Below are 17,330 nucleotides of genomic sequence, written 5' to 3' on the forward strand. Positions count from 1 at the left end.
TGAAAAAATCAATAATATTATCAGTGATCATTATAATTAGGATGATTATTGCTATTATTCTGTTTATTGCAGGCAGCGCTGCTAAGTCAGCGGATGGAGACCAACTTATCATGTTAATGAGCGTCCTGGCCACACGCAGATAGATGGCAGCTGTGGAGGGGAAACACTCGGAATAATCTGGATTTAAATAATCCATCTGGGGAATAGGGAAACGTGGAAATTCACACATTGACAAAATGGATTCATTCTATATTAATAGGCTGTTTGAAGTCCTTCTCTATGAACTCCCGGACGGGACTGACAGACGAAATAAGCACCAGGACACTTCTCCTCATTATCCTCAAGGTGAATGTTCCAAACCAGCAAACAAGAGATTGCATTCTGTTTTCTAAGGAGGAAGCGTCTGACAGAGCTTAGCCGCTCTCAGCACAGTTTTTACTTCCAGAATACTGTATTTTAGGTTCTTTTCACACATAAGTGGGGATAGGGAATGCAGAACGATTGCACCCAAGGTCCTGGTGGATGAGGGTCCCAAGCCCCCACAGCTACATGAGATATCAGTATCATAGTATAAGTGGCATTTGTAGAATTTGATATGATAAATTCCCAAAAATCTGATAAAAAATAAAGTGGTTGGTGGAAAAAAATTGAACCAAAGATGGTTCCATGTAGTTCCATGTATGATACATCAAAGGATTGTACCACATTCTATATTGATTCCCTACCCAAAGGATAACAGGGGATCAACTAGCCAAGACCCCTATGATCCACAGATTGGGAGTCCAAAAGTCCCTGGACCCACTTCACACTAGTGGGTTTTCAGCCAACCCATGAGTTGAACGGAGGTCACAAAGAAGTCAATGATGTCCTCTAACCTCTATGTGACTTCCAGACCCCTGGAAATCCTGCTGGTTAGGAACAAATCAGGGAACTTCCAGGTCTCTGTTCTGCTGATCCTGGCCACAACACACTTTTGCTTCAACTTCTATACTCTACAACTGATACAAAAGACACTTGTTTGGGGTGTCAGGTGCTGGATCCCCTATATCCTAATGATAGGTCATTCATATAAAATTCCCCAAATACTCTTAGGGATTTGTTGGGGGCTGATAGAATTTTAATAGTGTGTTTTCCTTTCCTCCTAACCCTCTGGTAATACCTCGCTTGGTGGCACCATTGCCCTCTACTTTCCATATATCTCTTGACACCACAGGAAACACAAGGAGACGCTATCGACCATCTACTAGCTGAAGCGGGTCACCAATACAACCATTGAGACTGAAGAAGAGCTACTAGAGTGGCGTAGGAGAGAGGAGTAGAAGGTGATAGATTTTATCGACCTCTAGTCAACCCCTTTTTGTCATAATTCTACTTTAAGGGAAAACCTCTTAAATGTCTTATTTTTTACAAGATTTTTTTTCTATGTGTAAAGGATTGCCTTTAGAATGGGTAGTATAATTTCTATGTGTAATGAAATAGTTCTAGTACGAGTCCCGGTATTACACTGGAGGTGAACCAGATTGACGGACTGGGCACTAAGTGAATGCTCCTATAAAATGTAATAGACAGGCTGGAGTCACATATCTGCCTTCCACACATACATGCTTTTCATAAAACCCACTCTGACGGAAAAGGACGGGATAGCTCGCTGGAAATCCTCTGAATGTTTGAGCCGATAAGCTGCCATTTCAGTGGAGAACGTCCAAGACCTACATTAAAATACAAAGCAGAAAATCACCCAACATCCGCTCTTCTTGTTCATCCGGCTGTTGAATAAAAACATCCTGGTATTTTAGACATTGACCTCGGTTTGATCCTTTGCTGTCATAGCAAAAGGTCACCAACCACTTCCAAATCTTGGATGAGAGAAAATTTTGTGTCGCTATTCTGCAGCATCTAGATAGGACACTTTGATGTCTAGAACAGAATGAAAATTAGTATCTGCAATGCAAATACAATTTGAGGAAAGCAACGTCAAAGAAATCTTCAATCTCTGTTCACTAAGTCAAATCTACATAACTTGCTCACGGGTCGCACTATGGCCCTGGGTTTGCATTTAATAGGGTTTTTCCATTTTATTTGGGCCTAGGTAAGGAAACAGGAGGGAAATTAGAAGCTGAAGCTGAAGCAAGGTGAGCACATTGTATCTTCTTACATTGCTCGACCCCTCGGGTAAGTATTTCACAACTTCTCAAGGTGTGAACTCACTTTGCCATTAAAGTTGCTTGAGTTGGGGCTACTCCCAAACCATATTCTCTAACTGACACCCAGATATTCAACCTTTACCCCTTATATGGGTATTTGTCTATACCATAGTGGTCAACCAGGTCACTATCTATGGAGTTGTCCAAGTTTTGTAACTGCTGACCCTGAAGGCAATGAAAGGTTCTACAAGAAAGTCAATTGACAAGTAGAGGTCAGGACAGGGGGAACTGGTTTAATACATTTTCTGGTAAACTGAGATCCAGAATTGTAGAGGTCCAGACCATATGGTCTCACTCAAGTCTCAGAGCCTTGAGGGACCCAGAAGGTGTCTTCTCCACGTAGAAGGAGACCAGTATTATATATTATACATTATAACCAGGGACCTGGTACATATGTTGCATTTGGGCCATGCTGGCTCAAGTTAAAGCTTAGCCAGGAACTTTTTTGTCCAGGCATCTACTAATAGGGGAAGGAGTCTTAATGACCAATGCTGATAACTGGTAGGAGATCTACTGTAAGGCAGAACAGCACAAAAGGGAGAAGAGACTAGTAATGTCAATTTCCTCCAGCCATTGCCATTACAATACATTATTTTTATGCTTTATTGGTTGCCTCTAGATATTATGGTTTCAATCCAAACATGAGCACATTTCCTAAGTGTGGGAAACAACCTGGCAAGGAATATTCATAGCAACCCTGGGTGGGTTATAAGTTTCTGATCACTTGGGTTCTCCGTGTTGACTACTCTACATTTCCAGAAGGTAGTTCAAGACTTGCAAGGTGCAATCTCTTCAGTTGCCTTACAGTAGGTGGATTTCTATAATACAAGCATGGTGTGCTATAATTGTGGAGATGAAATAATCAAGGAGTAAGTGACTCCAGTGTTCATCATCTTTGTGCTTAACATAGTAACCTATTGTGTTTTACGAAGACATCAAAGTTGACTGAAGATTGACAACTTGAAGGAGCTGATGGAGGAGGAAGTTACAATAGAAGCGGCTTAATCTAAAAAGGTTTTACACCCACCCATGTATTTCAATACAAGCAATTGACAGGTCTTGGGGAAGGGGGGGGACACTTTGGAAGGGATTGTCCACTTAGACTGGTCATTGGCTACATGACCAAAATACATAGATAAATAATTAAAAACAAATCGGCACACATTTTGGACTGGCTTATATACGAAACATAGCTTTTCAAGGCAAACATTTGGTTCCATTCATTGCTCGATGCTCTGTAAAATCTCATTTTTCAATACCCGCGTTGACATTGGGAATTATAATACAAGCTTTCAGTGGCGTGAACATTGGGTGCATTTACTGTTGCGCTAAGTACTGTGTTTTACAGGCGGATTAGTTTATGAATTCTTGGCCTTTGTGTGTGGATTACTTTATACATTAGGAAATCATAGGCGCGCACCCAGATCAAAGCATATAATTATGTGAATGTTGATTTAAAACTATATAAAGTACTTCAAACCCATTCATTTCACACCAAAGGAGCTCGGCTTGTAGCTCCACGCGTGCCCCCCGGAAAACGGATCTGTTTTTAGAGGATAATCTACTCAAGGGCGGGAAAATCTCTTATCAAATTAACAAGAACTCTGGCTACACACAGATAAATGACAGATGTGATTCCACAAATAAACAATATAATCTGGATTTCTATAATCCGCAGAGGTCCACAGCGATAAATCCGGTTAGATTGTACTTGTTTAAAGCACTCGCCGCCCAATAATTATCCAAACACTCTCTATCGGAGAGGATTGAGAGAAATTTCTGGCTCACCAACACTCAGCCTGGAGGAGGCCATTTGGATCGGGTTTGAAGTATTTCTAGAGCTTTATATGAAGGACAATGAAGGAAAAAACATCTGGGAAACCTCAAAGAACCAAATATTTCATGATGTTTCAAACGTTTTAACGAGTGGAAGTAGAAAGAACGTCTTAGCGCGGTTGTCAGGAGAACAGCATGTGAGGGCTAATCCCAATCTGGCAGTACAACAATTTTGGTCCGTCATCAAAAACATGGCGGCCTTGTCTATCTCACAGCATGCCATGACAGATGGAAATACAAAATTACATGTTGGATTTATGTTGTGGGAAAGCTGTTGAGTCAACCTTGGCCTTGAGGTCCAAGGGTTGCTTCTCTTTGGAGTAAATACATCTTCTACAGATGTGTCCTCAGTCACCTTTCCTCTCGATTTGAGATGATCGGCACTGGAAATAATTTTTGTATCAGGCATTGCTTATGCTACATGTGGTTGTAAAATTTACCTTGTATCATAAGAAATCGGAAAAGCTAAAGTTGTTGGACATTCAGAAAAAATTATGATTCTCAAAAAATAAAGTTGCTTATAATTTTTAGAACTTACGATCCAGTTCAAACCATGGACCAATAAAACTGGCTCAACTGTACCCCAGTAACTCTAGTAACTAGACTCCATGGTCTAGTAACCCCAGTAACTCTAGTAACTAGACTCCATGGTCTAGTAACCCCAGTAACTCTAGTAACTAGACTCCATGGTCTAGTAACCCCAGTAACTCTAGTAACTAGACTCCATGGTCTAGTAACCCCAGTAACTCTAGTAACTAGACTCCATGGTCTAGTAACCCCAGTAACTCTAGTAACTAGACTCCATGGTCTAGTAACCCCAGTAACTCTAGTAACTAGACTCCATGGTCTAGTAACCCCAGTAACTCTAGTAACTAGACTCCATGGTCTAGTAACCCCAGTAACTCTAGTAACTAGACTCCATGTTCTAGTAACCCCAGTAACTCTAGTAACTAGACTCCATGGTCTAGTAACCCCAGTAACTCTAGTAACTAGACTCCATGGTCTAGTAACCCCAGTAACTCTAGTAACTAGACTCCATGGTCTAGTAACCCCAGTAACTCTAGTAACTAGACTCCATGGTCTAGTAACCCCAGTAACTCTAGTAACTAGACTCCATGGTCTAGTAACCCCAGTAACTCTAGTAACTAGACTCCATGCTCTAGTAACCCCAGTAACTCTAGTAACTAGACTCCATGGTCTAGTAACCCTCAGTAGACACTTGCTACATGGTGGGAATGGTTTGCTATCATGATCCCCTATAATGGAAAAGATCACCATAACCGACCCCTATGACCTTCAACATCCATTCAATCCCAACTTTTGCCTAATGTTAGCCTTAGCCCACCAGTTTTATGAAATGGCACATGGTACTGTGGATGTGGCTTCCACACCTAGTCCATATGGGATGACTCAATGTGATTTTGTTTTTCCCTGGCAGTATCTCACAACATGAGGGTTCACTTGTCATGTGCACTCATCTCTTCTAAATCCACTGTCATATTACCGCTTCTTACTTCCCGGGCAGCCCAGCGCCTACATCCACACATCTCTGTGAGATGACTGACAGCAGTGACCGCGCTTTCTGATTATTTCCCTTGCTTGTAAAATCGGCGCTCCAGACGAGCTGTCAGCCGGCTTCATTACCGCGGTCCTGCCTTTGCCTTTGGATCCGGCTGCGTTATAAAGCCGCAGTTATATCACGTGCTCCCCTCCTCCATGCCCAATCCAGTGGAACATCCTTCGGGGAAATCTATTCTTTCATTATATTTCCACTCTAAATGTGATTGACAAAAAGGCTTTTTCGGTGGCGGCGCACAGTTCTTCTAACTCGCCTCTCGTTCCCTCTTTCTAATTGTTTTCATTTCTCTGCTATTTATAATCTGTCTAATCCTTCTTCTTGTCAGTTATAGGGCCCCGGAATTATCCAAGCAATGCCATTTAGCTTTCATACTGTTTCTAGAATAATCACACTCACTTCGCCTGTCGCATTTGATACTCATATTTTTGCATTAATCACAATGCGACGCTCTGTCACTCGCCGTCTTCCCGGTGTTGATCTCGACAAGACTTTTGTATGGGATACACGGATAATAATAGAAATCTAAAGCCTTAGGTAAAAACTAATACTTATAAAGCAAAATAATAAAACAAAACTTTTAAAATAATTACAGTTTAATTTAAAGTTAATCGAAAGTTTTATTGTTACCACCGATCCACAAAATAGGGAAATCCAGGTATATCAGAACTAAGTGTTATATCCAGAAATAATGGTGCCCCCCCCCCCCCCATTACGTACCAGGGCTCTTCTATACCATGTCTTACCATGTCTAAAAACTGCGCCATAGGCTATAGGTAGTGACAGGAACGTCCCGGGCCAACCCTTTGCACAGTCGGCAACAACCCCCCCCTGCCTGAATGGCATAAAGGGCGGAGATTTAGCCAATTTCCAGCTCTGCGTCAGGAATTGCACTAAATCACGGCTTGTATCCCTGTTTTCAGACATACAAACCGTGATAATTACCTGAAATCTACGTCAAGTCAAAACAGGCCTGAACTAGTCAACTGAGCTGTATGAGATGGCTTCTGGATCTACTAAGAATCCGGAACCTCTTAGTAGATCCGGATGCAGAACAATGCCGTTGGCGTTCCAAACACCAGTCTTAAAAGAGTTCCTAATTATATTTCTTATAGACAATCGAATGTGTCAGTGCTGAAACACACCGAAACAGTCTGTCGTTCCCTCTGATGAGGTGTGACATCACATTATGTTATCTATGACTCTCCATGTGCCTGCAGAGACTATCAACTATTATACAGTCCATGTTTGCATCTAGAAGACGTGACAAGTAGTAGACAGTTCACTTAGGGGCGCAGTGTGGAATAGTATTTACAGATATATGCTTAGCAGCGACGTCGCTCGGCCTCATCAATCACCGAGGCTTGGAATTTCTCGGTTTAATGCTGTTATTTTCCTCGATGGCCAACGCTAAGGGGACTGGAAATGATGCCTCGAAAAACTACTGCGAAGGCCGTTGCCAAACCTCATCCATCATCCACACACAGCACTGTCCTACCTGATCCCATGGCCAAATATACGGAGAGAAATTCCCAATCATCCTCCAACCTAATAGTCTGCTCATTGGACACGCTAACGAAACGCTGCATCGAGTGACTGTTCCCGAATACTGGCCCGGCACATCCCATCTGTGCCCTGTCCGTCAGCCTCAGCCTATTAAGCAAAGTGCAAATGAACGTGGAGGATTCTGCTAAAGCAAGCAGAGCCGCGCAATCTCCGCAAGATGACTCGGTGCCAGTGTCAGAGATTATATTACATATGGTGCCGTGCAAGGTGCTCGCTCGCCTTTTTTTAATCATACTTGAGTAAATGGCTTGACATCTTGGAGCTGTATCAAATATCTCACCGTCTGTTACTGAAGTTACTGATTCTGCAGCAGACGTCCCGAGCCCCCCCTCCCCCCCCCTCCTCCCTGTATGGAAAATGCGAATATTAAAATTTTTCACAGACCTATATCAGATTTGTCACAACAAGATGGTTTTACCTGCAGAATATAGAAAAGCTGCATTGGCCAGTGAGAAATGACAATATACTGTAGAAGGTTACTGTTGGGGGTCATTTACATCATGTCATTGAGGTGCATTGGGTCTAATAGAATAAATGAGTTAGTGGTTCATCATAGATCTATACCTGGGGGCGCACAATTTGTGGCATGTGAACCACACGTGGCCCAGGCTGCCACCAGTTATAGGCCACATCCTCATGTATGGGTAATACCAGGCATTTAGTGCTTCCAACGTTACATTAGCTCCAGGGTCTGTATTAATATTTATCATCTGGTCTGATGTATAGATGATTTATTGACCGATCTTGGGGTTGAATTATTTATGGTCTATTCTGGGGTCCGTATCACGCCTTGTCTGGGGTCTGCTGTATTATTATTAGCATTGTCAGATCTGCAGTCTGTATTATATATCACGTGGTCTAATTTCTGTATCATCTGGTCTGGGGTCTGTATTATTATTATCATGGTCTGGTTTGGGGGTCTACATTATATAGCATCTGTTCTAATTCCTGTACCATTGGTATAGTGTGGTCTGCATTACTATTATTATTATTGTCTGGCCTGAGGTCTGTATTTTTATTATCATTTCCTGATGGGGGGTCTGTATTATAGTTTAGCTTTTCTAATTCCTGTATCATTCGAAAAGTCTGATCTGAGGTCAGTATCGTTATTATTTTTTGTCCGGTCTGGGGTCTGTATAATTATCACTATGTGTACTGGGGTTCAATATTATCATCTGTTCTAATTCCTGTCTCATTAGTATAGTCTGGTCTGGGGTCTGTATTATTATTATGATTACTTGGTCTGGGGTCTATAACATTATTATTTATTGTCTGGATTGGGGTCTGTATAATTATCGTTCTCTGGTGTGGGGGTCTGTATTATATATCATCTGTTCTAATTCCTGTATCATTAGTAAAGTCTGGTCTGGGGTCTGTAACGTTATCATTTATTGTCTGGACTGGGGTCTGTATAATTATCGTTCTCTGGTGTGGGGGTCTGTATTATATATCATCTGTTCTAATTCCTGTATCATTAGTAAAGTCTGGTCTGGGGTCTGTAACGTTATTATTTATTGTCTGGATTGGGGTCTGTATAATTATCATTGTCTGGGGGTCTGTATTATATGTCTTCTGCTCTAATTCCTCTATCCTTAGTGAAGTCTGGTCTGAGGTCTGTATTATTATTTATCGTCTGGTCTTGGGTCTGTATTATAATTTATTGTTTAGTGGGCATCTGTATCATATATTGTCTGAGGATGTATTATTCTGATTTCCACTTATCACCTTGTCTGGGGTCAGCTATATTATTTGTTTGGTGCCCCTGGGATGGTATTTTGAGCTGTGCTCCATTATTTAATGTTTGTGGGATGGTATTTTTGTACTGCACCTCCATTTTTGGGAGTACCTCAGGGGTGATACTTGGAACTTCCAGGGTGCAGAATACATGTGTGGTACCTTGAAATTAAAAACATAAGACAATGTTGCCGCCAGTCTAAGGGCAGCTTTACACTTGCTAAGTTAGGTCTGTGGACCGTGGAACTTGTAGGGTTTTACAGGACTCTCCGGGACTCTGAGCACCACATTGATATATGAGGCTTCCCGATATGTAGCAGGGCTGACACTGAAATCATTACAGATGGTAAGACTGAAGCCACCCTAAAAGTTTTTACACCCTTCAACTTGGGTTGAATAGATGGGGATTAAGTTGTCCTAAATTGTCCTATACAGACAATGGGACTGCATTAAAATATAGACACTGCTCATTGAGGGTGATTTGGTACCAGTACATAAAGACCTTTAGGTGTTCTAGTTTCCTATATCATCTTAACAGGTTCCCTTTATCCTAACCTTTCTTACTAAGCCTAGACTAGATGACCTTAATTGTCAATGTCTCTGAAAGGAGAGCTCTTGCTTCCCGACCTTAGTCAAAACTCTCTCAACCTGCCAAACCGGTTCCCTACACTGTACTGACGAGATGCAACCACATTGAAACAGCACTGTTTATAGTTGGGTATCTGTTCCTTCTGGAATAGATATACCGGTTTGATTTTAACCTTGCATCATGTCATTAGGCTTCCTGAAGGTCATGCTTGATGGTAAGCAGGCTGCCTTACAAGGTAGCTAAAAGAGGCGTGGTTTTCCTTATTCCATTCTGGAGAACTTATTTGCATATTTTCCCAGAATCCCTTAGTGAAGTGTCATTGGGTACAAGTCTCCACACGCCTACAAGACGGTCTTAGTTGGCAAAGTCTAGGTAAGTAGATCTCTTACTTCCCGACCCTACACTAGATGACACAACAGCTACGGTCTCCAGCTCTAAGAATACTACAACCCCCACTAAGTCCTACAAGACAGAACATGCTGCGAACTTTAGTTCCAGACAGCTTGGAGAATTAAGAATAAAAGAAATAAAAGATATTCACAAAGTTAAAAAAGAATACAATAAAACTGAAGCCGAGTTCAAAACTGGATGTTGAGATCTTGCATGATTGACCTTTCTGCTCAGGACAGCATTTATGTACTACTCCGGCAGTGAGTTTTTCTCTAACTGCCTATAAATGGATATGGCTTTTTATGAACACGTATATAAAAATGCTTTCAGAGGCACAAACATAATATCTGTAAAAGTATTATAAGCTTGATGATATGGATGAGTTATCTGCGAGACGCTCGTAGACAATGATCCATTTGGGGCGCCATCTCGTCAACAGAATAGACACGATGTTATTCACGTGGTGATTAGAGGAACCTGAGATGTGACGACCAATGTGACAATTTTATAGTTCTCTTGATTCCCTTTCAAGTCAAGTCTGGGTGTTGTGCAGTTTAGTGGGTAAAACCAATTTAGAGCAGTCAATGGCTGCCGCTCCGCAATATTATTTTTGAAATCAAATGGACTGCGGTCGGTTCAATTCCAGACAAAATAACTTTTCTCATTTGTGGTCATAAAAAATGGACGATTTAGGAAAATTGAACTCAGATAGTATGTAATATTGGAAGGAGACAATTATAGTGAGTGTCAGAAGGAATTGCGCGGCTTTATATGGCGCTTATCAATAAAATTTATGATCGGGCGTAAAAGCTTTCAGATCTACAATAGCGAGAGACTCGGGATATTTCTAACTTACTGAAAAGGTTACAAACTGTGTGATCTGGGTTCAAATTAATATCAATTTCCCATTTTTTAATATATTTCACAGTTCAGTTTCTGTTGGGAGATGTTACTGCTTATCTCAGCCTTTGGCAGGGCCAGCTTGCTCAGTTTCCGGGTTTCTAACCCTGTATAAGAATTTTTATACTGTTATTTCATAGTTTATACGGTTGAAAAAAGACACTTGTCCATCAACTCTAACCAAGGAAGGGAAGGGATTGGATGAGGAAGGGATTTAGGGGAAACAATTCTATATAACATAACCATCAATGTTATTTAGGTGTAAAAAGGCATCTATGCCGTTCTTGAAGCTCTCTGCTGTCCCTGCTGTGACCAGCGCCTGAGGCAGGCTATTCCACAGATTGACAGTTCTCATAGTAAAAAAGCCCTGTCGCTTCTGGTGATTAAACCTTGTTTTCTCCAAACGGAGACAGTGCCCCCTCGTCTTTTGATTTGATTTATCTGAAACAACTTTCCACCATATTTTTTGTATGGACCATTCATATATTTAAATAAATTAATCATGTCCCCTCGTAGTCGTCTCTTTTCCAGAAAAAAATAAATCTAGTTAATCTTTCCTCATAACTGAGACCCTCCATACCCCTTATCATTATTGAGTCTTTATGTTGAACCCTCTCCAGCTCCAGGTCCTCCTTTTTATGGACCGGTGCCCAGAACTGGACGGCATATTCCAGGTGAGGCCGAACCAATGCCTTGTACAGTGGTAATATTACATCCCTATCCTGGGAGTCCAGACCACTATTCTGCTACTTTATTGAGGTAAAATTTCATAAGTAAAATTATTTATGATTTTTATGATTGATGAATAGAGAAAAGTCACCAAAAAAGTCACAGTTGGCTTGGGATCTCCCAAAACTTTTTTCACCCATTTTCTGTCTGGTTTGTCAATTCTGATGGCACAGGGTGAGGGCCAGGGATTGACTCTGATTAATGTCTTTCTAAAGATGTGCCAAAATGATAAAAAAAAACATTAGCAAAAAGTTAAGACACCCAAAAGAAATTCAGTAAGCATCAAACTTCCTCTAAAGACAGGACCCATCACCTAAAAGGTCCCCTCATGAACTAAAGACCAACTCCTATGATAATATCAAAACCCACTGAAAAAAGGAGTAAACAAGGTTCTAAAAACACGTAATTTTTATTTTGCCTTAAAAACAAAACATTTAATGAAAAACACACAATGACACTATTATATCATGGATGATCACGATGGAACCATGCCACACCTCAAAAATCCAAGTCTTTACCAGTCCTTAAATATCAGATCTTACCCATAGAGTGGGTGCAGGGACAGAGGAAAAGAGGTGCCCCGACATGTGTTTCGCATCTTAACACTACCTCAAGGGAAAGCAAAAAGTTTTTAGCAAAAAATTGTCAGAACAAGGATCAAGGTGGTTCAAGGGATTCCTCAGGTATATTATAACTATCGCTGGTCATGGTTGACTTCCATGCCAGTCCCTTAGATGTTCAGTAGATTCTGCTTCAGTTCTGGGAAATGTGATCTCCTCCGATGAATCAGAAATATTACGAGGCTTTTGTAGAAAGTTGTCATAGCGGGGTTCAAGGTGGTTCAAGGGATTACTCAGATTTATTATTACTACCACACTTTATGGTTGAGGTCTATGCCAGGCCCTCAATGATGTTCAGTAGATTGTGGTTCAATTTTGGTGCATGTGGTCTTCTGCAATGAATCAGAGTTATTACGAGGCTCGTGTAGAAAGCTCTTAGAGCGAGGCTCAAGGAGGTTAGCGATACCTCAGCCTGAAAGATTTAATATAACTGTGGCAGGTTATAAACCAGTGTGACATCTACACTAGTCCCTGAGTGGCCTTCATCAGGTTTCACTTCTGGTAGATGTGACCTCATTCTCAGGAGAAAGGAACAAGGTGAGCGGGAATGCCTCAGCCTCATAGACTTCCTAAAACCGGTGGAGGTTATGGTTGACTTCCAAGGCCGACCCTGAGTCGTATATATTTCAATACTGGTGTACATTTCCTCACACATGTGACCTCCCAAAATGCACAAGAATTATTAGGACGGTGTGTAAAAAGTTGCCAGAGCAAGGATCAAGGATCAAGGTGGTTAGGGAATGCCACTGATTTGCTACAATTGATGCGGGTTATGGGACCAGAGAGAGAGAGACTGGTGTAGATAAAGATTCTTGAACACAGGAACTCCCATTAGACCAACCAAAAGGCATCCAATAGGACCTCCCAAGAAACATCCAATAGAACCTCCCAAAAGACCTCCCATAGGACCTCCCAAAAGACCTCCAATAGGACCTCCCAAAAGACCTACCATAGGACCTCCCAAAACACCTCCCAAAGGACCTCCCAAAAGACCTTCCATAGGACCTCCCAAAAGACCTCCAATAGGACCTCCCAAAAGACCTCCAATAGGACCTCCCAAAAGACCTCCCATAGGACCTCCCAAAAGACTTCCAATAGGACCTCCCAAAAGGCATCGCATAGGACCTCCCAAAAGACCTACAATAGGACCTCCCAAAAGACCTACCATAAGACCTCCCAAAAGGCATCGCATAGGACCTCCCAAAAGACCTACAATAGGACCTCCCAAAAGACCTACCATAAGACCTCCCAAAAGGCATCGCATAGGACCTCCCAAAAGACCTCCAATAGGACCTCCCAAAAGCCTCCTGATAAATATGGTGCATCTCACGCCAGCCGGGTAATGGACTAAGACCACAAAACACCAGCCCCAATATATTAGCCCCAATGCAAGGAAAGTTACCGTACAATAAGTCCGTCTGGATATTATTTAAGAACTTTGCTGTAATTTTTTGTTCTGTTTTTCTACTTCTTATGATTGATAACGTGAATATGTAGAAAGAACAAAAACACTCTTCATATTCAGTAGACATCGAGTACACCTCTCATTCATCACGTTACTTTCCACTGTACAACTATTTGCTCCTACAGGGAGAAAGAAAACATTTTTTTGGCTTGAAATGTCAGCTTTGGGCTTGGTGTTAGGACGCACAGCATGCACGTCTGGCGCCGCGACTAGTAATCACTATTTCAGGTTTATTATGCCAGTGTTTGATCTTCAGACATTACAGAACAATTCTATTCACAATGTATTGAAGCAATCTGTGTCCCTGCACAAGGATAATAGATCACTAGGAACTAGAAATGTTATTGAGGGCAGAGGCTCTAATTTTTCCACCTATGTCCTCTCCACAAAATACTCCATGATATGACAAAATCTCACTTGGGGGGGGGGGGGGGGGCATGGGAGTCAGCTGCAGCTTGTTTGTGCCTGTGCCTCATTTTTCTCTTGCATTATCCTCCCTCCATCCCCTTCTGGCTTAATGCACATGACAAGAAGTGGGGAGGGAGCTGGATGAGTATGCAGGAGACTGAGACACCCACCGGCTTCTGTAATTGCCCCCTCCCCTGCAGCCAAGAAAATTTGGTTTGGCCTTAGCAACAGGTATGAACCAGGACCTCCTTGGGATTGGTGATCGATACCAGAATAGAGGTGGGAAATAGAAGGAGGGCACAGGGGCGGATAAGGACTACCTTGGCCCTGGGCTGCATGCATATTATAGCCCCTACAAGTCTGGAATCACTTCCTACAAGCTTCTTGGGGAATGGAGGATATGGTTGCTTCAGTTTGCGGTTTCAGGACCTTTGAAGTCCTGAAATGGCTCTGGTGCACATATGAGAGCAGGAACAGATGTACAAAGATTTCATGGGTGAAGGTCCTTCTCAGTATAATATTTGGTGGGTGGTTTGGGTTGCCATGGGCCCCCTAGAAGGCTTGGGCCTGGGGGTTTCTGCCCAAACCGCCTATATTATAATCTTCGGTTGCCCATAACTCTCTATACGCCGCTGGCAGGAAGCCAGGTAATGTGAAATAAAGTTTTATAACGTACTGAAATTATTTAGAATGCTGACAAAGGTATTTTTAAAATCAGCGTCACATTATTGGAACCTGACACCAGCTAAAAATGACATCCCTGGTGACAGCTTTGCTTTAAGCTTTTATAAAAATTCAACAACCCTTTCAACCCTACTCCATGGCCGTAATGTAAAATGCTAGTCAACAGGTGGATTGTTTTTTTCTTCTTTTTTAAATTACTATATGGTTCTTACTTCTTTATATTCTGATAATGATTATTATTATTCCTATATGTCATCAATTAACATGTAGTTCCCTTTCTTTTTGTTGCAGAGATCTGATGCCAAGGACAGTCGAAGGCCAAATAACCATGGAGAAGACACCAAGTTACTTTGTTACTAACGAGGCTCCGCAGAGGATCCATTCAATGGCCAAAGATACCAAGCTCATAGTGGTGGTGAGGAACCCAGTGACACGTGCCATATCTGACTACACACAAACCCTCTCCAAGAAACCAGAGATTCCAACGTTTGAGGTTCTTGCCTTCAAAAACAGGACCCTAGGACTGATCGATGCTTCATGGAGTGCACTACGGATAGGCATCTATGCTCTGCATTTAGAAAGTTGGATGCAGTACTTCCCTCTTTCCCAAATCCTTTTTGTTAGCGGAGAACGGCTTATAAGTAACCCCGCAGAAGAACTTGCCAAAGTTCAAGATTTTTTGGGTCTCCAACGGATTATCACAGATAAACATTTCTACTTCAATAAGACTAAAGGTTTTCCATGTTTGAAGAAGCCGGAAGACACAGGGGCTCCCAGGTGTCTGGGAAAGTCCAAGGGTCGAACTCATCCAAAAATTGACCCAGATGTTATCCAACGTCTGAGGAAGTTTTACAAACCCTTCAATGCCATGTTCTATCAAATGACAGGTCAGAATTTCGAATGGGAGAAGGAAGAACTGGAAAGTTAATATGGACAGGTGGGTGGGTGGATGTCTACGTGCAAAGAACATCTACTTGTCTACGGACAGATTCAACAGTGTACAGAGAATATTTAACATTTTGCCAACAAATAAGAGAAAATTCTATAAAAAAAATATTGCTGAAAAGATTAAATTATTATTTCTATAAAAATAAAGTGCAGCAAATTCTACTGTGGTACAAATGGTTACACGGGTTCATTTCAAAAACGTGTGGAAGCAGAAAAGTTTTTTATTTGTAGGAATTTGTATCTACAGAATTTGGAATCTCTATCTTTCCGTGCGCCCCATATGGTGCCTGTGTAGGGCGCGTGTTATGGAGCTTTTGTATCCTAGAAGATAAACTTCTATAGGAAGATATTTCTTAAATTAAGTATTTTGTGGAGTATAATTTGATGGAACATTAGTTTAGTTGGATTCTCTATAAAACTGTGATGAGTAAGATGGATGTGCCACCATTAACTGGGTCCCTGGCCAGTAAAATAAGTTTAGAAAAGGGAACAGAACGGCACAAACCATTGTCCTACTCACCAGTCACTTCCTGCTCCTGTTCCACTTTACTTCCTAGTCCCCACCACACAGCCAATCAGAAGTGGATGAGTAGGAACTTACTTGTCAAAAGGGACTAGGAAGTGGAGCCAAAATGCTCAGGGAAGTGGCACAACCGGGTGCAAAGGAAAGGGTGAGTGTCACAGAATGACTGCCTGTGCCACCCGCTTCAGGGTAATCTATCAGCTCCAAGGTCATATAGAAACTTAGCGCAAAGCCAGGAAGGGACCACATCCTAAACATGTCCTTGCTAACAGAAATCATGGCCTGAGTGTAGAGAAATGTAAAAAAAATATATGTATACTTTTTTATACAATTCTTATACAACGTGTTACACTGGGTTACACTGGATTTTGGTTGTCGTTTGGACACTAAATCTCTAAAAGTTTTGCCATCACTGGCCTGGGGGGTTCCAATTAAACAGGAAAGGGTATTCTCGTTTGAGCATTGACATTAAACTTACTACATCTTCCCTCTTGTCCTGATGAAGATGCCAATTCAGCGTTGAAATGTGTTGCCTTACCGATACGATAAAATAAAATAATCTCAATTTAACCTTTTAACTAATTCTTTCATCCAGTTGGATGTAGTGTGTCTGGCCATATACCCTGATATTTCTTACACTTAATTATATTTCATATATATATATATATGTATCTTCAGTTGCATGATATTAAAAAAATGTTCCTGTGTGAAGATAATTTCTCATAAATGTAGCCATGTTGTCCCTTTGAAACGGGATTGTTGTCCTTGGATACGACCACTTCTGTGGAAGTGATTTCACAAAGAAACAAATTATTTTTGCATATGAAATGTCAGGCTATACTGTATATATACTATTATATATACGCTGAAGATAGTGCTTGGCACGGCTTAATAGCGAGTATGTGGCCAAAACTGCCAGAAAGCAGGGGGTGGTCGTATCCAAGGACAGCAATCTTGTTTCTTAGGAACAACATCGCTAAATTTATGTGAAATTTTTCATTTTTTCTAATTCCATGTAATTGAAGAAATGTGTATATATATATATATATATATATATATATATATATATTTATCAGATTAATTAAGCTAAATGTGAATGTTTATCTAGGAATACTCCTTTAAGCCTCAAATTGAAACTAGAGCTAAGGATTTACAATA

The 17,330-nt window shown here is 41.3% G+C and overlaps 1 protein-coding gene across 1 annotated transcript in view; it reads left to right on the top strand.

Moving 5' to 3' along the window:
* The window catches only part of LOC140074948 (uncharacterized), a 190,380-nt gene extending 174,569 nt beyond the window's left edge, over nucleotides 1-15,811 (top strand). Inside the window, exon 2 of the mRNA XM_072120311.1 lies at nucleotides 14,993-15,811. Within this exon, the coding sequence (XP_071976412.1) occupies nucleotides 14,993-15,629 (637 nt within the window). The 3' untranslated portion in view covers nucleotides 15,630-15,811. The remainder of the gene's footprint in view (nucleotides 1-14,992) is intronic.
* The last annotated feature ends 1,519 nt before the right edge of the window (nucleotides 15,812-17,330 follow it).

Source organism: Engystomops pustulosus, chromosome 8 (assembly GCF_040894005.1).
Source record: "Engystomops pustulosus chromosome 8, aEngPut4.maternal, whole genome shotgun sequence".
Taxonomy (NCBI): Eukaryota; Metazoa; Chordata; class Amphibia; order Anura; family Leptodactylidae; genus Engystomops; species Engystomops pustulosus.